The 25557-nt window shown below is 36.1% G+C and overlaps 1 protein-coding gene across 6 annotated transcripts in view; it reads right to left on the bottom strand.

Moving 5' to 3' along the window:
- TRIM37 (tripartite motif containing 37) overlaps positions 1 to 25557 on the bottom strand; it is a 120527-nt gene that overhangs the window by 70785 nt on the left and 24185 nt on the right. For all 6 annotated transcript variants that reach the window (XM_077852462.1, XM_077852463.1, XM_077852464.1 and 3 more), the window contains 4 exons: positions 14980 to 15104; positions 9563 to 9613; positions 8101 to 8182; positions 2835 to 2911 (listed from right to left, as the gene is read on the bottom strand). In XM_077852462.1, the coding sequence (XP_077708588.1) occupies positions 2835 to 2911; positions 8101 to 8182; positions 9563 to 9613; positions 14980 to 15104 (335 nt within the window). The remainder of the gene's footprint in view (positions 1 to 2834; positions 2912 to 8100; positions 8183 to 9562; positions 9614 to 14979; positions 15105 to 25557) is intronic.

Genomic DNA, 25557 nt, shown 5'->3' with positions numbered 1-25557 from the left:
TTTTCATTATCTACACATTAAGCTGCTTTAAGATGTTCTATTGTTTTAAAATTCATTTCGGACAGTTTCTACTGCTGTGCCTTCAAGCTCATTAATCTTTTCTTTTGCAATACGTAATTTATGGTTCATGTTACCCAGTGTTCTTTTTATCTCAGATATTTTCAAGAAGTTCAATCTGAATCTTTTACATCTTTCTTTTTTTTAAGATTTATTTATTTATTCAGAGAGAGAGAGAGAGAAAGAGAGCGCGAGCGCGAGAGGTAGAGACACAGGCAGAGGGAGAAGCAGGCTCCATGCAGGGAGCCCGACGTGGAACTCGATCCTGGGTCTCCAGGATTAGGCCCTGGGCTGAAGGCGGTGCTAAACCGCTGAGCCACCGGGGCTGCCCTCTTTTACATCTTTCATATCTCTACTCAACTTTTGAAAAAATGGAAAAATTATAAAAATTGTCTTAAATGGTTTTTCTCCTAAGAATATAATTGTCTTTTTTAAGACCTACAGACTTCAAAAAATGCAAAACAGGGATCCCTGGGTGGCACAGTGGTTTAGCGCCTGCCTTTGGCCCAGGGCGCGATTCTGGAGAGCCGGGATCGAATCCCACGTTGGGCTCCCGGTGCATGGAGCCTGCTTCTCCCTCTGCCTGTCTCTGCCTCTCTCTCTGTGACTATCATTAAAAAAAAAAAAAAAAAAAAAAAAGCAAAACAATACAAGTTTTCTCATCAATTATTTTGCTTTAGAATAAAATATATTAAAAGGTTTATTTTTAAGGGAACTAATAAAAATTAATTTGCTTTAATTTCTAATTCATAAAACATCAATAGAAATAACCCAAATGAAGAAAAATAGTTCTTGCTCAATTTTGAATAATTATTCTCCCCATTATTATTATGTTTTCCTGTCTCTTTACATGTCAATTAATCCTTGACTGAAAAGGTATTGTAAATCTGATTTTGATGGATGCAGGATAAATTTTGACCTTATAAATTTTCTTGAGCTTTGCTCTGGGATGCAGATTCGTTACCTGGAAACAATCTGATCCTTTCAGGTCCTTCTTTTATTCTTTTATCTGTTAATGGGTTGGGAGCACTGCTCAGTCTAGGACTAATTGTTCTCCACTACTGAAGCAAAAATTTCCTGAATACTTTACTTAGTGCCCCATGAATTATAAGTTTCTCCACTACAGTAGTGAGAACAACATAGTTATTGCCCTTTATGAGCACCAGGCACCACTCCCTTTAATCTTTCAGATGGTTCTTTCCCCAACCTCAGGGAGTTTCCTCACACATATGCTCTGATCAGTACTCTGTGAATACTTAAGGGAATCCTCCACACATCTCTGGAGTTCTCTGTGCAGATCTCTTTCTGGAATTCTATCCAATACATTCTAGTTGCACTAGTATTCCTGGACACTCAGCACTACCTCCTCAAATTCAGGGAATCTGTCGGAATCTACCTCAGTTCTCCCTCCCTATGTTATGGCCTAATAAAAACTCTTTCAAGGTGGTAAGCTGAGGCAATCACACAGCTTATTTGTCTATTTCTTATCGCTAAGTAACTTTCATTTGTTGCCTAACGTCCATTATCTAGAAAATGTTGCTTTTCTTCTTTATTTGGTTGTTGCAGCAGAAAGGGTTATCTTTCATTACACTCTATTATAGCTAGAAACAGACATCTCATACCAAACCAACACATTTTAGTGCAATAGAGTAAAATAAAATTCACTGACATGACTCTAGATTCCACATTACAAATTACACTTAATGAATACAATTTGTTCAACTTCTGTGTAATATCAAAAATAATTCACAATTATCTAAAACTGCTTTTCTAAATGTTCCTTTAGCAAAAAGTAGATTATAAAGGTTTCCAAGAACTGGGGAGAAGGGGAAATGGGATGTGACGGCTAATGGGTCTCTTCATGGAGTGATGAAAATGTTCTGAAATTAAGTATCAGTGTTAGTTATAGCACTCACTGGATATACTAAAATCTACTGAATTATGCACTTTTTTGTTTTTTTTTTCTTTAAAGATTTTATTTATTTATTCATAGAGATGCAGAGAGAGAGAGAGAGAGAGGGACAGGGACACAGGCAGAGGGAGAAGCAGGCTCCACGCAGAGAGCCCGACGTGGGACCCGATCCAGGGTCTCCAGGATCACGCCCTTGGCTGCAGGTGGCGCTAAACTGCTGCGCTACCAGGGCTGCTCTATGCACTTATTTGTAAGGTTAATATTATAGTATATGAATTGTACCTCATCAAAAAACCGCTTTTCCCAACTAACTACCCATGATATTCAAAATCTGTGAGGCTAGATTTTAAACATTTGCTGCAACCAAAATAACTTATTGCAACAAAAATGAATAGAAGCCAATGTGAGGATCCAGTTGTCTTTCTTAATGCCATACATTTTCTTGCCAAGTATTATTTTGCTTTAGAAAAATAGGTATCTTTCACAAGAATGTTATTTATGTTAGTATGCAATAGGTTATTATTTTTAAGTGAACATATAAAATTTTTTAAAGTCAAAAAAATTTTTAAGTTTTCTCAGTTTGAATCTCTAACTCAGAAAATATCAACAGATAGAATCTGTTAAAACATGCACACATGCACGCGCGCGCGCACACACACACACACACACACACCCCTCCTTGGGGTTTACATTAAAATTTAAGAGTATCAAGAGTCCTTAAAGGCATAGAGTTTGAGAACTGCCAGGGGTTCAATATCAGTACACATCTTAACAGACATACAATAATTAACAATAGTTAATAAAAAATCCTAAGAGGAATGTATGTAAAGACACACTTAAGACTGTTATTTATTACATGTCTTACTTGGAAGTTTCAGGTAAGCCAGCTGACAGTTCCAGAAACACAGACAAGTAGTAACCACGAACAACTCCATTTCCATCCTTAAAAAAAGGAAAGAGTCAACTATACTTCAATAAATAAAAAAAGAGAGAGATGTTACACAGATACAAATTCTAGATCAACTTAAACGTAAAAAACTAAGCCACAATGAAACAAACACAGATTAATATCTCATATTTGGACTGGGAAATACTTCTAAGCTTAAAAGCAGTGACAGAGATAATAAAAAAACAAAACAGATTTGAGTCTATAACAATTTAAATATTTTCAACATTAAAAAACCCACAAAAATATTAGGGCATTTCAAAGGAAACTGTCAACAACTATGATAAGAGTTAAGAGTTCTAACATACGGGCAGCCCTGGTGGCTCAGCAGTTTAGCGCCACCTTCAGCCCAGGGCCTGAGCCTGGAGACCCAGGATCAAGTCCCACATCAGGCTCCCTGCATGGAGCCTGCTTCTCCCTCTGCCTGTGTCTCTGCCTCTCTCTCTGTGTGTCTCTCATGAATAAATAAATAAAATCTTAAAAAAAAAAAAAAGAGTTCTAACATATACAAAACTCTTCAATACAGCCTCCAAGAAAAGTGAAACACCAAAGAAAAATACGGAAAAAAAAACCCCTACGAGGTAGGAGACAAAAAACAATATTTAAGATAAAAAATGAGTAAAACAGAAAAAAGGTAACACTTGATGTTGAAAGTAATCTAATTTCTATATAACGTCTCTATGTTAGGATTCCATATAAAAAGTCTGTATGAAGATTAAGTTGTGTAAATTTATATTACAGAGATGTTTAGAAAGACACTAACTCCCTTCTCTGTTTCTCCAGTACTTTGCCCACTTCTACCTTTTTTAATGACTATCATCATTGTAACTACATATATAAACATTTGTTTCACCAACCAGACTGTAAGGACTGAGGAAAGGATTCTTATTATTTATCTCCAGTATCTCTTGGGATATGACTTATTAACCCCTTCATTTCTAGGCTACTTTGCTCCAAAAAGTCTTGAGGAAGCTTTCAGGGTTAGACAAGGTAATTCTTCAATACTAAAAAATAAATGAATCATCAAATGACACAAAAAATTACACATTGCACACAATGACCCCATTATATGTTCTGGAAAAGCAAAACTATACTGACAGAGGGGCTAGGAAGAGAGAAAGAAGGGATTAGTTTAAAAGACAAATCAGATAACATTTGGGAGTAATAAAAACCTGACTGTGGTAATCATCATATGACTGTTTGTCAAAACTTGCTAAAATTAGTAAATTTTATGGAATATAATTTATATCACAAATTATGCTCATTTTAAAAATCAGTAAAAAAAAAGTTGTTATAATTTGGGGTGCCTGGGTGGCTCAGTTAGTTCAGCATCTGAAGTTCAGATTTGTAAGTTCAAGTCCATGCTGGGTGTGGAGCCTACTTATAAATAAATAAATAAATAAATAAATAAATAAATAAATAATAAAAAATTGATATCCTTGTTCTAATGACTGAACTTTTTTCTTCTAAATTATATTACTAGAACAATTCCCCTGGAATAAAGAAAAAGGAATAAACATTTTTACTCCTTATCTTTATCAGCTCATATTAGAAATTTCTTTTTTATTGATCATAATTTTAAGGAAAATGTTTTACTGTCTTATGTACATGCCAGCTCCAACAACAAAAAACTAGCTTTAAGATTTTTCATAAGGCAGAGGATTTAAAAAATATTGCAGCAATGGCAACATAGTTTACATAACTCTCTAAATCCAAACAGAAAACACAAAAACAAAAGTAATTGGACAGAAAACCCAAAAGCTCACCAAGAACATTTATAACAAACCAGATGATAGATTATCTCTACAATTCCCAAAATACAAGCAGATAAAGATACATCAATTACAATCATTAAGACTAGTATGATATAAACATCTGCATGGGAGAAAGGACCTCTCCTTTCTTAATGCTACGGTGCATTTAATGAACCAGATAACAGGAAAACCACAAAATGGCAGTTAGCCACCGAAAAGCCTCCCAAACCAAATACAATAGCTGAAAATGGAATGGGCTGCTCAATGGATTACCGATGGGAGTACAAGGAGGCCTTACATTAAAAACTCTGAGAATTAAATGCAGTCAGGTCACTCTAAACTCTTGTAAATGAATACACAAGCACCTTTCAAGACAGGTCTCAAATTATGAATAAAGTGCTAAAAGTGAAATAAAAAGTAAATAGCAGAGAAATAATAAAAGCAAAGAAGGGCAAAGCTAGGACATCTCTCAGAAAATAAGGCATAGTAGTTATTTTTGATTGCCTTATCACACTGGATAGATAGCTCCATGCAAACGAAATTGGGTCCCTAGTTCATGTACAAAATTAACTCAAAATGGATCAAAGATCTAAATGTAAGTCCTAAAACTATAAAGCTTTTAAAAGAAAACAGAAACTTTAGGACATTAAATTTGATAAGGAGGGGATGCCTGGGTGGCTCAGCAGTTGAGCGTCTGCCTTTGGCTCAGGGTGTGATCCCAGATTCTTGGGATTGAGTCCCGCATCGGGCTCCTTGCATCGGGAGCCTGCTTCTCCTCCCTCTGCCCGTGTCTCTGCCTCTCTTTCTATGTCTCTCATGAATAAACAAAATCTTAATTAGATAAGGATTTCCTGGCTATGAAGCCAAAACCAGACAAATTGAACTACATCAAAATTTAAAACTTCTGTGCATCAAATGTCAAAAGGAACCTACGAAATGGGAGAAAATATATGTAACTCATGTATCTAATAAGGGGTCAATATTCAGAATATATAAAGAACTTCCACAACTCAACAACAACTAAATTTTCAAATGGGCAAAGGACTGGAGTATACATTTCTCCAAACAGGATATACAAATGGTCAACAAGCATATGAAAAGATGCTCAATATTACTAATCAACAGGGAAGCATAAATCAAAACCAAATTATCATCTCATGCCCATCAGAATGACTACTATCAAAGAAACAGAGAACAGGAACGCCTGGGAAGCTCAGCAGTTGAGGTCTGCCTTTGGCTCAGGGCGTGATCCCGGAGTCCCAGGATCGAATCCCACATCAGGCTCCCTGCATGGAGCCTGCTTCTCTCACTGTCTGTTCACAGCAGCACTATTCACTATGGCTAAGAGGTAGAAGCAACACAAGTGTCAATCAACAGATGAAGGGATAAACAAAGTGTAGTATATGATCAAACTGACAGTAGAATTAAGAGTTCCTATCCTGAGATATTTGTGTCTGTCAGGTAAAATAAAGCAAATGAGTAACTGATATGAGCGGATATGAGATATTCTAATTCTGTAACTTCCAAAAGATTAAAGAAGTAGGATTTCTAGAGTGGAAGGAAACACAGGTGTAATAGGAGATTAGGTTAAAAAAAAAAAACAAAAAACTATAATCCTGAATTTTTTTTTTGTTTTTTTAAAGATTTTATTTATTTATTCATGAGAGACAGAGATTGAGAGAGAGAGAGGGAGAGGCAGAGACATAGGCAGAAGGAGAAGCAGGCTCCATGCAAGGAGCCCAAGGTGGGACTCAATCCTGGGTCTCCAGGACCACGCCCTGGGCTGAAGGTGGCGTTAAACCGCTGAGCCACGGGGGCTGCCTTTATCACTCAATTTGATGTTTAACTTAAAACTGCTCTAAGAAATAAAAGTATATTAAATAAATTTAAGATAAATAAATGCAGATATCCCTGTTTACAAATACTCACATATATTTATCTATGTATTTCCTACCTCTGTCCACTAAGGAGGCCTAGAAACTGTCACCAACTTGGTATAAATAAGCATCCCTCGTAGTTTGGTTTTGAAATACCATTTCCCCACTGAAAGGAATCAGGACTCTTTGAATAAAATGGCCAATTCCAGATATGGAGTAGGAAATGTATGAGATGAGCCTAGAGCATCTTGCCATGTTAGAGTAAAAGGAAACTACTAGAGTCACCATTAGGGACTTTAAGGGTCAGAGCAAAGTAACAAAGTAGTCAACTTAAAGAGCTTATATATGTATAAATCTCTGAGTTCATAATGACATTTTTAAAAAAACCCAGTTGATCACTTCCAGAAAATAATAAGGAAAATTGGTAAATAACAGGAACAAATCCTGTTTCTTCTTTATGAACTATAATAGTAGGTAACCAAATAATAGATAATGGGAAGCTTCTCCTAGAAAAATATCTTTAGGGATCCCTGGGTGGCGCAGCGGTTTGGCGCCTGCCTTTGGCCCAGGGTGCGATTCTGGAGACCCGGGATCGAGTCCCACATCGGGCTCCCGGTGCATGGAGCCTGCTTCTCCCTCTGCCTATGTCTCTGCCTCTTTTTCTCTCTATCATTAATAAATAAAAATTAAAAAAAAAAGAAAAATATCTTTATAAAAGTATTACAATAAATGAAAAACAATAAAATGAGAATATCTCTATTTTACAACACATGTAGGCAATGAGCATTGATAATGGCCAGTATCACAAAAAAAGAGAAGGAACTAGACATGATGGGTTAAAAATACTCTTGTCTTCAGAATCAATTATACATCTCATCATGCCACTGCATCTAGCTCCTACTTTACAGAAAATACCTAGGTCAAAGAAACATAATGAAATGCACCGTAAGTATGCAATGCACAACATGTATTTTTTCATGGCTTTCTGTATCTATATTTTTATTTTAAAAAAAGATTTTTAAAATAAGTATTTTAAACATCTTCTAAAGAGAAGTATCTTCCTAGAAGCAAGAAATAGAACTCAGTAAGTTCAAGATTCATACTGTTCACATTTAACTCATTTTTTTGGTTACCCTTAGTAATTAATAAATATGTCTTAAAAAAAAAAATAATGTCATTAACTTCCGTTACTCCACTAAAAAAGTGAACCAAGAAGCATCTCTCTTCTGCTATATGGAATACTGCCTAATTCATGAATTGCTTAAAAAAAACCACATAGATGTTCAAATTAAAAAAAAAAAAAGTGGGGGCTCCAGCGTGGCTCATTCAGTTAAGCATTCAACTCTTGATTTTGGCTCAGGTCATGAGACCAAGCCCTACGTTGGGCTCTGAGGTGGGTGTGGAGCCTGCTTGAGATTCTTTCTCTCCCTCTGCCCCTCAACCCTTGCTTGCTCTCTCTCTCAAAAAAAAAAAAAAGGGGGGGGGGGAACCAGCATGCTACAGAACTCTGAAAGACCTTGGTTTCAAAATTTATTAGAAATATGAAAAACTTACTGGGTAAACTTTTAACCTCCAACAAAGTCCTGAAACTTGAAGAGGTGGACTGTAAACAGGGTCTGCTCTCTGACGCAAAGTGCTGAAGTAAAAGAAAACCAACCAAATCCCAAGATCAAAACGGTTGTGAAAAAACAGCAGGCAAAACCAAACTCCAAGCACATTTTTTAACTTATTTGTAGCCTTAAACAAGTAAATGAAGGTCAATGAACAAATCGAGATTCTGCCGTATAAATTTATATATACTTACATTCTGAAACAAAAGAAAATGTAATGATACTGAAATATTCAGCAGTATCTTCAGTTTCAGGTTTAAAAAAAATTCTCAAAACTGTAACATTCAAGGGGCACCTAGGTGGCTCAGTTAGTTAAGTGTCTGACTTCAGCTCAGGTCATGATCTCAGGGTTCTGGATAAAGACTTGTGTCAGGTTCCCTGCTCTGTGGAGAAATTTGCTTCTCTCTCTCTCTCTCTCTTTGAGATCGAGTCCCACTTTGGGCTTCATGCTCAGCAGGGAGTGTGCTTGTCCCTTTCCCTCTCCCTTTGCACCTTCCAGTTTGTGTGCACTCTCTAACAAAATCCTTAAAAAAAATAAATAAATAAAACTGCGGCATTCAAAGGAAAAGGAGAATATAAAAATAAAACCAAGTGTCCTGAATTTAATTACCACCTCAACAAGCAATCTTTCACCATTAAAGAAAAGAAAAAAACATGTCTCTTCTTCATATCCCTATAGTACAATTATCCTTTTCTTATATGGAAAAACTTAAGAAATGTGCTCTTAATATATGTGGAGATATCCTCAGAAAGTTTATATATTTTAGTCACAAAATTATCCCATAAGACAAATGGGAAGTGGTAATAGTCTCACAGTTTGGCCTTATATTGATGGTTATCATCACCTGGAATTTCTCTCCCCAAGGAAAAGTCTTTTATTTCTTGGTTCTCCATTTCCATGCAAGGAGCCCAAGGTGGGACTCAAAGCGGTCTTTGAAGATAGGTCCCTTAAGATCTTTGTGTTCTAAGATCCTTGCTTCTAATCTTAGAGAAAATGCAGTAAACGCTAACAAAATAACTTGCAAGTTACAATGCCTACAAATTTCTTACAACAATGTCCTCTCATCCATAATATCTCACTTTCAGCTAAGATAAATGGGCTCCTTCCCACCCCTCTTATTTCTGAGGATGGGTGGTAGGGCTCAACGACTTTAATAATCCCTTTTGCCCCACCTTAGCAAAGGCTAAGTGGATCCTCAGCTTTAAAGAAATGGTTCCTTTTCCCAGACCAGAGAAGCAATATGTCCTGAAGATATAATACAATTCAGACAAATGACCTATATGTTTCTAACATGAAACTTTTTCTTCTAAGATTACATATGGAGTGACACAGTTCATTAGGTTTGCATCCTACCCAGGAATGATACCCTTCCTGTATAAAACTTGAGTTGTCAAAAAACTCTTACCTGAAATTTTCTAGAACAAAAGTTGCTGAATCATAAGATGGTACTAATTCACTAAAAAGCAAAAAGGAAAAAAATTATTTGGCTTATTAAGTTTAAAGTTTTACTTAGTTAAAAACCAAAGTTAAGTCCCTTGGTAAGATCTTTATAATGGTGTTAAACTAAGTCCCTAAGAAACAGTGTTAAATCCTTAAACCATTAAATCAGTGGAATTCATAAACCATCAAAAGCTGACATCAAAAGTTCACAATTAGAGACTCAACAAATACTTTATAAAATAGTTGGTTTTTTTTAGAAACAATATATGACTAAATATTAAAAAAACATATGAAGCTTTCAAAAGTATTCAAGGAAACAGGGAAAGGAAAAAATGAGTGCCTAGGCTGGAAACCTAAAATATGAAACAGATATAAACAGGTTTAAAAAAAGTCAAAAGAAACAACAAAAGGCATCACAATAAATCTGAAAACTTCCTTCTCTAGAACAAATTATGAGGAATATTGACATTCTTAAATATTTTAAGTCCTTACTATATTAAAAATATTTACTAGCAAATAAATCTATACGATTTTGTAGAGTAAGAATACATAATCACATGGGGGCAAACAGAGTGGATAAGCACATTAACAGTTTCTTGACACGGCAAGATTACCGCAGGCAACTTTAAGCTCCATACAGTCTTCTCCGAAGAGAACTGAGCTACACAAAACCACAGGATATACCCTTAGATCATGTGAATAGTTTTTTCTCAAATTGTCATTTGAACACCTCAAAAGTTAGAGTCAGTAAAACATTTATGATAAAAACACTATTGTAGATAATATACATAGTATTATATATTTAGTAAATAGAATTATAAATTTACCAAAAAGATCTACTGTAAGCCATCTCACTACATCTTCAGATATATCTTCTAAAGTTTAATTCATGAAAATTTATTACCAAAATAAGATATAACATCTATAGCATTTTCATACTGTGACAGTGCCTAAAAAAAAAATCAGTGATTTGCCAGAAAAACACAGCACAGATTTAAAAATATATTACTTGTGGGGGAGGGAGGGCACTGCCTAAGTGGCTCAGTCGGTTGAGCGTCCACCTCTTATTTTCAGCCCAAGTCATGATCTCAAGGCCATGTGAAGTTGTCTCTCTCTCCCTTTGTCCCTACCCCTGGTCCTGGTCCTATAAGCGTGCTTCTCTCTCTCTCACAAAGAAATAAAATTTTTAAAAATACATAATGTTTATTTCATGGTAAGTATGTACAGATAAATAGCTTGTATCTTTTTCATAGTAAGTAGATGAAGTTTATCCTGCAAGAGTTAACTATATAGCTACTATCCTACTGTCAAGCACCTCTTGGGGATCCCTGGGTGGCTCAGCGGTTTAGCACCTGCCTTCAGCCCAGGGCATGATCCTGGAGTTCCAGGATCCAGTCCCAGGAGCATTAAACAGGATGCATTATACAGCTGACCCTTGAACAACATAAGTTTGAATTGTATAGGCTCACTCATAATCAGATATTTTTCAATATAACATGGTACAGCAAATGTATTTTCTCTTATGATTTTCTTTTCTCTAGCTTACTTTATAGTAAGAATATAGTATATAATACATACACCATGCAAAATATGTCTTAATCAACTTTATGTTATCGATAAGGCTTCTGGTCAGCAGTAAGCTATCAGCAGTTAATTTTTTTGGAGAATCAAAAGTATGTGTTGGGATGCCTGGGTGGCTCAGTTGTTGGGCATATGCCTTCAGTTCAGGGCGTGATTCTGGAGTCCTGGGATCACGTCCCACATCGGGCTCCCTACATGGAGCCTGCTTTTCCGCCTTCTGCCTATGTCTCTACCTGTTTCTCTCTTGCGAATAAATAAATAAAATCGTTAAAAAAAAAAGTTGTATGTGGATTTTTGTATGCTCAGGAACCAGCATTCCTACATTGTTCAAAGGTCAACTGTAATCGATTAACAAATATTGGATTTTTAAATACAACTCTCCACTATTTAATATGTTATGAATTTAATTACATATTAATATGTAATGTATATGCAGTAAGATTATTAGTTCTTCCTCTGTGTCCCCTGTGTAGCACCTACAACAGTGCTGAACATGTAGATGGTCTTAAGTAAATAACAGTGTACTTGTTCAGTGACTTTTATTCTCCATAATGGAACTTAAGGGAATCCAGTCCCAGGACCACAAACCTTAGGAACATTCACCACTGCCTTTGCACAACTAATATTTGATCCGTAAATTAATGTCAATAAATGTTGGCCTTTCTTATTTGGATCTCTACTATGCTGATACAAGGCATCAACAGATGAACACCTGCTTCCTGTATTTTGCAATCCATAAACTGAGTTTCTTTAACAACTACAGTTAAGTTACAAGCCAAACTCTCCAGTAAGGCAGTAATAAGCATTACTGGGGAGAGAGAGTGTCTTAAGGTGAACTTTATCCATGAAAAGCTCCTTAATTGTCATACATTTTTGTTTTTTAAATTTTTGGTGGGGGATCCCTGGGTGGCGCAGTGGTTTAGCGCCTGCCTTTGGCCCAGGGCGCGATCCTGGAGACCCGGGATCGAATCCCACGTCAGGCTCCCGGTGCATGGAGCCTGCTTCTCCCTCTGCCTGTGTCTCTGCCTCTCTCTCTCTCTCTCTGTGACTATCATAAATAAATAAAAATTAAAAAAAAAAAATTTAAATTTTTGGTGGTTTCCTCTTTATTGATGTTCCTCCTACTTTCCTCCCTTGCTCCCTGCCTCCCCAATTTCAGTCCATTCCATCTACACCCAAAAAAGAAGGTAATGAAAAGGAAGGGACTTGCTGGGGTTCTGAGCCACTTGGGCAGTTAGGAACAGAAAGCAAAACAATTAGAGGATATAAGAGTGATTGACAAGAAGTCTAATGCAGAAGTGCCTGCCTAATGAGCTGCTGCAAGCAGCATCAGCATAGGAGCTTATCTCTATCTACAGTTCCCGAACTTTAGCACAGAATTACTCAGGATGCCCAAGATTCATTTTTTAGACATCATCATCAAAGATGATCAAGGAAAAGGCCTACGAATTTGTATTTCGACAAACACCACGGGTGGTTCTGAAATAAGTGATCTATGCACCATACTTTGATATGAAAAACATTTATCTTTATGTATGGTATTTATGTCAAAACTTATATTTCATTCCACTAGTGATGGAATGGTTGAGAAAAGGTATTTTTTAAAACTGAAATGACTGACCGTGTTATCAAAGAGGCAGCCTTGAGATACTGGTGAACATCCTTAGTTCACCCAAATCTACTTAACAATAGTAAATACCAAGTCCTTTTAATAACATTTAGTGCTTGATTAAAATAGGAGTATTATACCTGGTTTGTTAATTCAGAGAGAAATGAAGACTTACTGGTCAGTGAGAACTACCTGAGTTCTGGTTGTCAAAAGAAATTTCCCTTCTGTTTATAGGACTGTGGGTGGTCCAGTTACATCAGTGATTCTAAACCAGGGGAAGTTTTGCTCCTAGGAAGCATTTGGCAATGTCTGGAACTATTTTTGTCACAACTGTAAAGGAAAAGGTGCTACCGGGATACTGATAAACACCCTACAAGAAACAACAAAGTTTCCTCAACCCCACAAAGAATTATCCTGATCAACAATGCCAAGGTTGAAGAACCCTGGTTTGCACTATACCGTCTAGTAACATCAATGCCCATCGGAGGAGATCACATATTAAAGAAAAAAGAAAAAGCAGTTAAACACATATACCTTTTTAAAACAAAGGCTATTTCCTAAAGGTAACACAGCTCTCAACATGCTGGAAAGACGTGGCAATATTCCATAAACCATCTTTAAAGTCTAAGATGGACTAAAATCTGTTGTACTGATTTCTTCTGAGACAGTGGTTTAACCTTTCATCTTAGGAAATATGGAGATTTTAAAAAGAACAAAATACAAATGCCTTACTGTACCAAATGTTATGGACTGAATTTTGTCCCCCAAAATTTGTGTATTAAGGCTCTAACCCCCAACATATTTGGAGACAGGACTTTTAGGGTGGCAATTAAAGTTAACGGAAGTTATAAGGGTGGGAGGGAGCCTAACTCAATAAAGTTCATGTCCTTAGACGAGGAAAAGACACCAGACATTAATCTCTGTGCTTGAAAGAAAAGGTCTTATGAGGATGCAGGGAGAAGGTGGCTGTCTGCAAGCCAGCAAGAGGCCTCATCAGAAATCTAATTTCTGAGCACCTTCATCTTGGGACTTCTTGCCTCCAGAATTGTGAGAGAATAAACTTATGCAGTAGAAACCATCCAGTCTGTGGTATTTTTGTTATGGCAGTCCAAACAGATTAATCCATCCAGGGATTTTATTTCAAGCAACCTGAGAGGTATGAGCTAGCACTTAAAATTTTCAAAAGAATCCAACTTAATCTAACATACTACATCTAATGTGAGGAACAACTGCTCTAACACCACATGCTTGAAAGAATGTGCTGTTCAAGAGAATTCTAAGACTGCTCAAAATAAAAACTAAAACTATGCATAGGATGCAACCAAGTATTTCCTCCCACTACCTTTTATGATCTGAAAGTAACATCATGTCCCCTTCAGAATCTTTTGGCATTTCATCCATTTTCTGAGTTTTGTTTCTGGCAACATACATGTAAAACAAGGTGTTACAGAGACAGAAGTAATCTCAAGAGGTAAATAAAAGAATGAACATACTACATCACGGATGGGCCTTGAGAGTACTATGCTAAGTAAAATAAGTAAGAGAAAGACAAATACCATATGATCTCACTTATATGTGTTATCTAAAAAAGGGGACAGGAGGTATAAACTTCCAGTTATTCTATAAGATAAATCACAGGAACACAGTGTACAGCATGGTGACTATAGTAAATAACACTGTACTGCATATCCAAAAGTTGCTAAGAAAAAAAAAAAAAAACCTACAAAAGTTGCTAAGAGAGTACATCTTAAAAGTTCTCATTCCAAAAAAAAATTTTATAACTGTTTATAGTGAGAGATGTTATCTAGACTTAATGTCGTGATCATTTTGCAATATTTACAAAGATCAAATCATTATGTTGTACACTTGGAACTAATATGAGGTTACTGCCAATTTTATCTCAATTTAAAAGAATGAACAGATACTGATAAAACTGAATTGGGATCAATTACTTGTTCTATAGAAGGTGACACTCTGGGAAGAACGAACTCCTAATTCAAGATCTGCTCTTTGTAATCAAAAGCTAAGTCCACCAGAATTATTTTTAACCAGATTTACATGCATAACTAAAGTTCACCAGATGACATCATTTTAAGTAACACCCTGAAAACCATGGAGTTAAGAAAAATAATATTGTTTTGAAACAAGTATATGTATTTGCACATGAACTTCAAATGAAATAACTGTCATACCTGGTAAAGTCTGGTGGAACAGGAGTGGTAACAAAGGAAGCCATGGGCTTTCGATGAACTTGCTGAAACATCATGAGGATCTCTGAGCTCTTAGATATCAACTCACTCTTACTACAAGACCGCAGCTGTGTGAGGAAAAAAAACTGAATAAACAAAATTAATATTTAATGGCATCTCAAATCCTTAATAAAGAATAAAAACAAATTATTTTGGTTAGTAGGGACTGAGTGGCTCTGCTGGTTAGGCAGCTGACTCTCGATTTTGACTCAGGTCATAATCTCAAGGTCTTGGGATGGAGCCTTGAATCAGTCAGCAGAGAGTGCTTTGTGCTCAGCAGAGAGTCTGCTTGAGGACTCTCTCCCCCTCTCCCTCTGTCTCTCCTCCTGCTCACATGTGCTCTTTCTCTCTCTAAAATAAAATGAATCTTGGGATGCCTGGGTGGCTCAGCGGTTTAATGCCTGCCTTCAGCCCAGCAAGTAATCCTGGAGTCCTGGGATCGAGTCCCACATCAGGTTCCCTGCGTGGAGCCTGCTTCTCCCTCTGCCTGCGTCTCTGCCTCTCTCTCCGTGTCTCTCTCATAAATAAATAAATAAAATCTTTAAAAATAATAAATCTTAAAAAATTATTTGGTCTATATATTGAAAAAATGAGATAAAGAAAAACAGAATGACTTTCAAAGTGGTTTTGAGAGTTAAGAATCTACACAGAATCTAGGTTATTTCCATTCTAATAATAAAGTCATTGAACAAGCATATTTGATTTTAATGCATTTTTTTCTCCTTACATATTAGCATAAATCCAACTTTCAGCAACCACAAATATATTTTAGCCTGGCATAGTAAAGCTATTATATATATTAATGAGAAAACCTCTATAAGTCAAGAGCCCTCAAATAAGGATTTCTCAAACTGCATTCCAGGAGAGAAAGAGATGTTAAGATGTCCCACAGATGTGGGACGCCCAGGTGGCTCAGCGGTTAAGCATCTGACTTTGGCTAAGGTCGTGATCCTGGAGTTCCAGGATCAAGTCCCACATTGGGCTCCTTACAGGGAGCCTGCTTCTCCCTCTGCCTGTATCTCTGCCTCTCTCTCTGTGTGTCTCATGAATAAATAATTTTTTTTTTTTAAAGTAACAGACGCAAAGAAGTCTTAACCCATATCAATTTGGAAAACACTACTTTATCTAGTGCCAAACGTAAAAACTGAGAAATTCAATTTTAGTAAAATAAACATGGTCGCTAAAAAGACTTTCAATTCAAGACAATCAATTTGAAGTCCTAATTCTGCCAAGCACTCATTATACGACTTTCAGAGTCTGTTTATCTGTAAAACTGGAATAGTATCTACTGCTGCTTGCTTCACTGGGATTGTTATAACAATCACAAAGACATTTGTAAGAAAGCTTTATGAACTGTTAAAGATTAAACTGTGTCTCCATCAAACTCCTATGTTAGGTCCTAACCCCTAATAGCTCAGAGTGTAACTATTTTTGGAGATAAGGTCTTCAGAGAAGGACAGAGAAAATAGCCATCTGCAAGAGACATCGCAGGGTAAAGCAAACCTGATGTCACTGATCTTGGACTTCCAGCCTCCAGAACCGTAAGAAAATAAATCTGTTGTTTAAGCCTCCTAGTCTGTGGTATTTTGTTATGGATGCCCTACCAAATTAATACACTATCAAATCTCATATAGATGATATTCATCCCACGACACTATAACTAGGCTTATATCTTTAAAATGATAGTTGCATATAGCTCATGAAGAATGATGATATGACCAGTATATTAAAAATATCAAAACTTATAGCTTTTGTTCAAATATTTATTGAATGCATATTATGAATATCCTTCCTTGATCCCACTTTCTCCAAAGGTAATTCATTCAACTGAAGTTAATTATTGCTATTCACGTGTTTCCACATGTATTGTTTAGCGATGTTCTGAATGTTTCTAAACTTTACATAAATACTATCAAGATATGTTACTACGTAGCCTACATCTTCTATTTACTAGTGTTTCTGGGATTTGTTTATTGATATTTAAGCAGTTTTAACTCATTTCAGCAGTTTTAAAGAACATCATTGCATGAATATAGTATAAGTTATTTTTCTCTATCAACGGACATATGGGTTGCTTCCCATTCTTCACTATTAAAAGTAACTCTGGGGACACCTGGGTGGGTCAGCAGTTGAGCACCTGCCTTCGGCCCAGGGCGTAATCCTGAAATTCCAGGACTGAGTCTCATATTGGGCTCCCTGCATGGAGCCTGCTTCTCTCTCTGCTTATGTCTCTGCCTCTCTCCGTGTCTCTCATGAATAAATAAATAAAATATTTAATAATAAATAAATATATGTATGTATGGGTATATATATATGTATGTAACTCTGGAGCGAAGACCCTTGTGCATAGTTCCTTGTACACATATGCAACTTTCTCACATTATGTCTTGATATAGGACAAGAAACACAACTTTTTTTTTTTTTTAATTCAGGAGTATGTTGGCTATTTGGGGGCCCTTTGCTCTTTTCATTTTATTTTATTTATTTATTTTTTTTAGTTTTTATCTATTTATGATAGTCACACAGAGAGAGAGAGAGAGAGAGAGAGAGAAAGGCGGAGAAGCAGGCTCCATGCACCGGGAGCCCGACGTGGGACTCGATCCCAGGTCTCCAGGATCGCGCCCTGGGCCAAAGGCAGGCGCCAAACCGCTGTGCCACCCAGGGATCCCTGCTCTTTTCATTTTAATATGGGAATTTTACCAAATTCTGAGAAAATTCATGTTGAAATAAAGACTGAACTGCACTTATAAGATTCAAGAGTCTAGTACATTTGTAATACTGAATTTTCCTCTAGATGAATATATTGTAGTCCATAAAATATAACAGACCATAGATCATTAAACATAACTGTTTGATATGCCTGCCATTAAGGAAAAAAAAAGTCAATTATGGCTGTGCTGTATCTACTGTTAAAACACATCTCATTTCAGAGATAGTATAACATACAACTGAGAACCAATGAAATATAGAATATTTCTTCACTCAATTCTTTCTTGTTTTATAATAGTGTCTACAAAGGTCTTCAACATCTTTTATTAAACTTATTCAAAATTCTTAGTTTTTGTTACTATGAGAGAGATTTCTTTTTTTTGAAAGATTTTTTCAATTTTCTGATTATTCCTGATATACAAAAACACTACTGATTTTTATGTCTTAAATATACATCCAGCAACCAAGATAAACTCACTAAAAAGGTGTAAGTTATATACTTTCTACATAGATAACCACATCCTCTGCAAATAACAAATTTTATCTCTTCCTTTCAATATATTTATACTCCACTTACACTACATTTATACTTAATACAGAGGACCAGAGCCTGGGTGGCTCAGTCAGTTAAACGTCCGACTCATTGTTTGGGCTCAGGTCATGATCTCAGGGTCATGGGATTGAGCCCATGTCAGGCTACGAGCTCAGTGAGTAGTCTGCTTGAGATTCTCTCTCTAAAGTAAGTAAATAAATCTTAAAAAAAAAAAAAAAAAAAAATACACAGGACCAGCACACTCAGAAGTGAAGCAACGAAAAGGAGACAAACCTGGATTCTATATCAGAGAGCTTCTCATATTTTACACCATTTAGATTATTTCCTATAGACCTTTAAAATAAAGTTAATGTAATTCCCTTTTATTCCTAGTTTGCTAAGTAATTTGGCCATGAATGAGGATCAAATATAATAATGTTGCTTTAAAAATTAATATTATCCCCCCAAAATTTAATATTACCCTATTCATTTCTACCCATATACTCATATATATATATATATATATATAAAGGTTTTGCCCTTTATTTTTTATTTTTTTTTAAAGATTTTATTTATTTATGGGGGGGGGGGGGGGCAGAGGGAGAAGCAGGCTCCATGCAGGGACCCTGACATGGGACTTGATCTCGAGCCTCCAGGTCAGGCCCTGGGCTAAGGTGGCGCTAAGCCACTGAGCTACCCGGGCTGCCCCGGTTTTTCCCTTTAAATTTTTATTTATTTATGATAGTCACACAGAGAGAGAGAGAGAGAGGCAGAGACACAGGCAGAGGGAGAAGCAGGCTCCATGCACTGGGAGCCTGACGCGGGACTTGATCCTGGGTCTCCAGGATCACGCCCTGGGCCAAAGGCAGGCGCTAAACCGCTGTGCCACCCAGGGATCCCCTGGTTTTTCCCTTTAATCTCAAGTTATAATCAGGAAGATTTTTCTGATAATGAAACATTCCTTTGATTAACCCTGCCTGGTCTTGCTTTTTTTTTTTTTTTTTTTAAGATTTTATTTTTAAGTAATCTTTATACCTAACATAGGACTTGAACTCACAACCCTAAGATTAAGAGTCACTTCACCAACTGAACCAGCCAGGCACCCTGTTCTTGCTTGTTTTCATAAATAGTCTACTGATTTGTCTGATAGTATATATTTAAGATTTTGGCATTTATGTTTACAATAAAATTGAGCTTCAATTTCCTTATATTGTTCTTATAACAACTGATTTTTTTTTTAAAGATTTTATTTATTTATTCATGGAAGACACAGAGAGAGAGAGAGAGAGAGAGAGAGAGAGAGAGGCAGAGACACAGGCAGAGGGAGAAGCAGGCTCCCTGCAAGGAGCCTGACGTGGGACTCGATCCTGGGTCTCCAGGATCACATCCTGGGCTGAAGGCAGCGCTAAACTGCTGAGCCACCCAGGCTGCCCATAACAACTGATTATTAATGTAACATCATCTCAAAGAATGATAGGTAGTACTTCTGTGTTTGCTAAAAAAAAAAAAAATTACTTAAGACAGGAGACTGATATTTAAAGATCTGATAAAAAAATTTTACCTTAGTCTGAATTTAATGCCTTTTGAAGAAGACTTATTACCAATAAAATTTACTTCATGTTTCTTGTTTAAATTATATACTTTCTATGGGTGCCTGTGTAGCTCATTCAGTTAAGTGTCTGACTCTCAATCTCAGCTCAGGTTTTGACATCAGGGCCATTAGTTCAAGTCCTGTATTAGGCTTCACACAGGGGCATGGAGCCAAATAAATAAATAAATATTTTTTCCTTAAAATTATCCTCTTCATATAGATTCTACTTCAATAAAGTTGCTCATATTTGTGTTTTACATATATATATATAAACACAATGTAAACATTTACTTTTAAAAATTAAATTTCAAAAAAAATTTAAATTTCTACTATATTGGACACCTGGGTGGCTCAACAGTTGAGTGCCTCCCTTCAGCCCAGGATGTGATCCTAGAGTCCCGGGATCAAGTCCCACATTGGGCTCCCTGCATGGAGCCTACTTCTCTCTCTGCCTGTGTCTCTGTCTCTGTCTCTCTCTCTCTCATGAATAAATAAAAATCTTTTTAAAAATAAAAAATAAAAATAAGAAAAATAAATTGCTTCTATATTTATACTCCAATTCTTCCTCCCAATATTAGACACTTACTTCATTTTTCTTGATAACCTTGCTAGAATATCATCTATTTATGTTTTTCAAAGATCCAATATTGGGTATACTGATACTTCCAACTATTTCATGGCACTCTCTTTTGTGAATTTCATCAGTATCTTCACAATTTCTTTTCCATTTTATGCCTCTACACTATTGTTCTTTTATAAAGGCTTCTTTAGTTGAATACTTAACCTCATTTATTCATAATTTTCTTAAACTGAATTTTAGTCTAAAATTCTCCTAAATATCCCTTAGCTATGACTGGTATTTTTATAATTTATCATTTCAATTGCAATGTCCTCCTTAGTTCGGTAACTATGTGTATATTTAACTGAGTGCATACTTACATAAATTTTTTTTTTGTTTTTTTGTTTTTTTTCCCACATAAAATTTTTTAAATAATGTTTTCATTTTTGATGTCTACCTTAACTATATTGTGGTCACAGAACATGTTCTTTATACAAATTTGTGAAATTTCTTCAGATTTCTTTTTTTTTTTAAGATTTATTTATTTATTTATGATAGAGAAAGAGAGAGAGAGAGAGAGAGAGAGAGTGGCAGAGACACAGGCAGAGGAACAAGCAGGCTCCATGCCAGGAGCCCGACGTGGGACTCGATCCCGGGACTCCAGGATCGCGCCCTGGGCCAAAGGCAGGCGCCAAAAAGCTGAGCCACCCAGGGATCCCAATTTCTTCAGATTTCTAAATACCTTAGTACACAATCAAGTGTTGAAATGGTTTCATATGAACTGAAAAAGAATATGTATTCTCCATTCCAGGTTTCAGAGTTCCACACATAACTTTTAGATAAAACATCTTAATTTTTTTTCAAATATCCTCTATTCTTACATCTTGTTAGTTGGTGCGATCATTTTGTTAAATATTTAATCACTAGAGTGATTTTATCAGAACCTTATAATTCTGTCAGCATCTGCTTTTGGTATTCTGATTTTATCCTAGAATAGAAAATCATAACTGTCCTATCTTCTTTTTTTTTTTTTTTAAAGATTTTATTTATTTATTCATAGAGATGCAGAGAAAGAGAGAGGCAGAGACACAGGCAGAGGGAGAAGCAGGCTCCATGCAGAGAGCCTGACATGGGACTTGATCCAGGGTCTCCAGATCACGCCCTGGGCTGCAGGTGGCGCTAAACTGCTGCGCCACCGGGGCTGCCCCTGTCCTATCTTCTTAATCTTAAGGTAGACTGTTCCCTTTTTGTCAGTGTTCCTTTTCATCACTAGTAATGTTTTTCCCCCCACTTTAAATTCCTCATCATTCTCTAGATCTATGTATTATCAAGTAGATCACTGTGGGGTATCTTTATAAGTTCAAATTAATCTGCTTATTATTGATAGCAGTGTCATTCATTGACAATAATACTCAAATTTAAAAAAAATACTCAATTCAAAAATAACCAGAACAGTAACAAGAAACTGATGGGACAAAGAGAATACAAACAGCAAGATGTTAGACTCAAACTTCACTATATCAGTAAATACAACGCATTTACAAGTAAAATATTGCCCAACCAGATTTGAAAGACCAGATCCAATTATATGCTATCTACAAGACACAGATTTTGAATATTTAGAAACAAATGCATTAAAAATAAAATAACAAAATAAGATATGTCACAGTAACACTAGTTAAAGATGAAGTGGCTCTGTGAAACCAAATAAATTTCAAAGCAAAAAATGTTATAAGGATAAAGAAGGTCTTTTCACAGTGAACAGTAAATCAAGAGAACACAATTCTAGATGTTTAGGACCCAAACAGTATGACTTCAAAATACATGAAGCAAAAACTGATAGAATTGACAAAAGAAAAGACAATTATGTTGAAAATGTCAACAGCCCTCTCTCAATAATAAAACAGGTAGACAGAAAATTTACAACGTAGTAGACCTGTACAGCATTACCACAAAACTGGACTTCATATTACATATTATTAGAAAAACTTCCTATCATGCAGAAACTAGGTAACATTTCTGAAGGACTCATGTTGAAAGGATATCACAAAGGAAAAAAAGCACTTTGAACACAATTTCTCAAATCAATAATGCCAGCTTCTGTGTTAAGATTTTAGAAAAAGAAGAGCAAAATAAATTCAAACTTAAGCAAAACAATGAGATCGAAACAAAAATCAATGAAATAAAAAAACAAAAACAACTGAGAAAAGCCAAAAGCTAAGTCTTTGAAAACATCAACAAAAATAGATATCCTCTAGCCAACTGATCAGGAGAAAAAGACACAAATTATCAATATAGGAAAGAAAGAGATGATAACACTGCATTCTACAAATTTTGAAAGAGTAGGAAGAGAATATCATAAATTTTGCACCAATATTTTTGGCAAATTCAAATGAAATGAAAAAATTCCCTGGAAGACACCAACTACCAAAGCTCACCCAGTTAAGCAATCAACCCTTGATTTTTGGCTCAGGTCATGATCTCAGAGTTGTGAGACTGAGCCCTGCATTGGGCTCCACACCAGATATGGAACCTGTTTAGGATTCTCTCTTCCTCTCCCTATGCCCCTACCCATGGCACTTGCTCACTCTAAAAAAATTAAATGAAATAAAAAATAAGAATATATCAATTAGGGGATCCCTGGGTGGCTCAGCGGTTTGGCGCCTGCCTTTGGCCCAGGGCGCGATCCTGGAGTCCCAAGATCGAGTCTCGCATCCGGCTCCTGGCATGGAGCCTGCTTTTCCCTCCTCCTGTGTCTCTGCCTCTCTCTCTCTCTATGTCTATCGTAAACAAACAAATAAATCTTAAAAAAAAAAAAAAAAAAGAATATATCAATTAAAGAAATTGAATTTGTAGTTGAAAATCATTCCACAAAGAAAACAAGGCCCCAATGTCTTCACTGGTAAATTCTATCAAACATCTAAAGAAATAATACCAATCCTACTCAACTTCTTCCAGAAAACTGAAGAGGGCATACTTTACAATTCTTTGAGGCCATCATTATTCTAATAACAAAGCCAGACAAAGATACTTCGAGAAAAATAAACTACCATCTAATATACCTCAGGTACAAAAATGCAAAAAGTCTAAACAAAATCTGATTTAATCAAATCCAATAATACGTTAAAAGGACAATACATTGACCAAACCACTGTTTTTATCCTAGAAGTACAAAGTTGGTATAATATTTTTTAAAAAAGTTAATTCATTTAAAGAATGAAAAAAGAAAGCCATACGATAATCTCAAAACTTGCAGAAAAAAAAATGACAATATCCAACACTTCTTCCTGATGAAAAATCCCATTACATGGGAATAAAATTTCTAAACCTGATAAAGAATATCTATAAGAGAGCCGGCCTGGGTTGCTCAGTCAGTTGAACAACTCTTGATCTCAGCTCAGGTCTCAATCTCACAGTAGTGGCTTTGAGCCCCACCACAGGCTCCATGCTGGGCATGGAGCCTACTTAAAAAAAAAGAAAGAGAGAGAGAGAGAGAGAGAGAATATCTACAATAAACCCACTGCTATCATCATAAATTGACATTATACTAGAAGTTCTGGTCAGCAAAACCTGACAGGAAACTAAATAAAAAGCAAAAAGAAAACTGTCTGTATTCAAAGATAGCATGACTATCTGCAGGCAATTCCAGAAATCTACAAAATAGCTACTAGAACTAATAAATTTAGCAAGATTGAAGGATACAAGATCAAAATACAAAAATTAATTATAGGAGCACCTGGTAGCTCAGTGCTTGAGCATCTGCCTTTGACTCAGGTTGTGATCACAGGTCTGGGAAGTAAGTCCCACATCCAGCTCCCTGCAGGGAGCCTGCTTCTCCCTCTGCCTATGTCTCTGCCTCACTCTCTCTCTATCATAAATAAATAAAAATTAAAAATAATAAATAAATAAATAAATAAATAAATAAATAAATAAATAAATAAATACAACAAAAGAATACTACCCACAAGTAAAACAATTGATATATGAAGGAGTTGCAAAAAATTTTTGCTGGAAGAAGCCCAACATAAATTAAGTACATAATATATATAATTCCAATTAAATACAATTCTAGAAAATGCAAATTTATCTATGATAGAAAGCAGATGAGGGGGTTGCCTGGGGAAGGAACTGTGGGGAAAAGCAGGAGAAAAACTTACAAAGAGGCACAAAGAAATTTCGAGGGATGATGAATATGCTTACTATCTTGATTACAGTGACAGTTTTATAGCTATATACTTTATCAAAATTTGTCAAGTTATATATTTTAAATACATGCCAATTATTTTTGTCAATTATTCTTCCATAAAGCTGTTAAAATAAAAGCACATAGATCCCCAGATCTCTGCCCCCACTCTACCACAGATGATTTAAATTTGTTCCAACACTTAGCAGAAACGTGCTAGTTTATTCTCTGGAGGGGAAAAAAATAGTCTCTGGACTAGAGACACATGCACAATTAAGAATGGGAATACTGAAGAGAAAAACAAGAGTCTTTCAATAAATATTTATGTACCAAATTTTATTAAACTGTCAATCAAGTATAAAAACTGAATAAAAAAAAACTGAATAAAAATACTTTCAGACATCCAGTCTTAAAAAATTTATTCTGAAGGGCCACCTGGGTGGCTCCATCAGTGAAACATCTGACTCTTGATTTCAGCTTAGGTCAGGAACTCAGGGTTGTGAGTCTGAGCCCAGCATCAGAATCACTGTTAGGCAGGAGCCTGCTTAGGATTGTCTTGTTCCCTCTGCTCCCTCCTCCCCATGCTCCTCATTTGTGCTGTCTCTCTGTCGAGTGGCTCAGTGGTTTAGCACTGCCTTCCGTCCAGGGCCTGGTCCTGGAGACCCGGGATCGAGTCTGATATCAGGCTCCGTGCATGCAGCCTGCTTCTCCCTCTGCCTCTGTCTCTGACTTTCTCTCTCTCTGCCTCTCATGAATAAATAAAATCTTAAAAAAAAAAAAAAAGAAAAAAAAAAGGAAAGGGAAAGGGAGAGGGAGTGGCAAAGGCAAAGATTGATCAATCCTAATTAACCTTTCAGGAAAGCTAAGGATGATATGTGATACTAAAACAAGTAAAGCAAGAGAGTAGAAGCCATGGAAATCAGGAAATATGGACTTTAACCCAAGAA

The sequence above is a fragment of the Canis aureus genome, chromosome 16 (assembly GCF_053574225.1).
Source record: "Canis aureus isolate CA01 chromosome 16, VMU_Caureus_v.1.0, whole genome shotgun sequence".
Classification (NCBI taxonomy): domain Eukaryota; kingdom Metazoa; phylum Chordata; class Mammalia; order Carnivora; family Canidae; genus Canis; species Canis aureus.
This window is presented reverse-complemented; position numbering and strand designations above follow the sequence as displayed.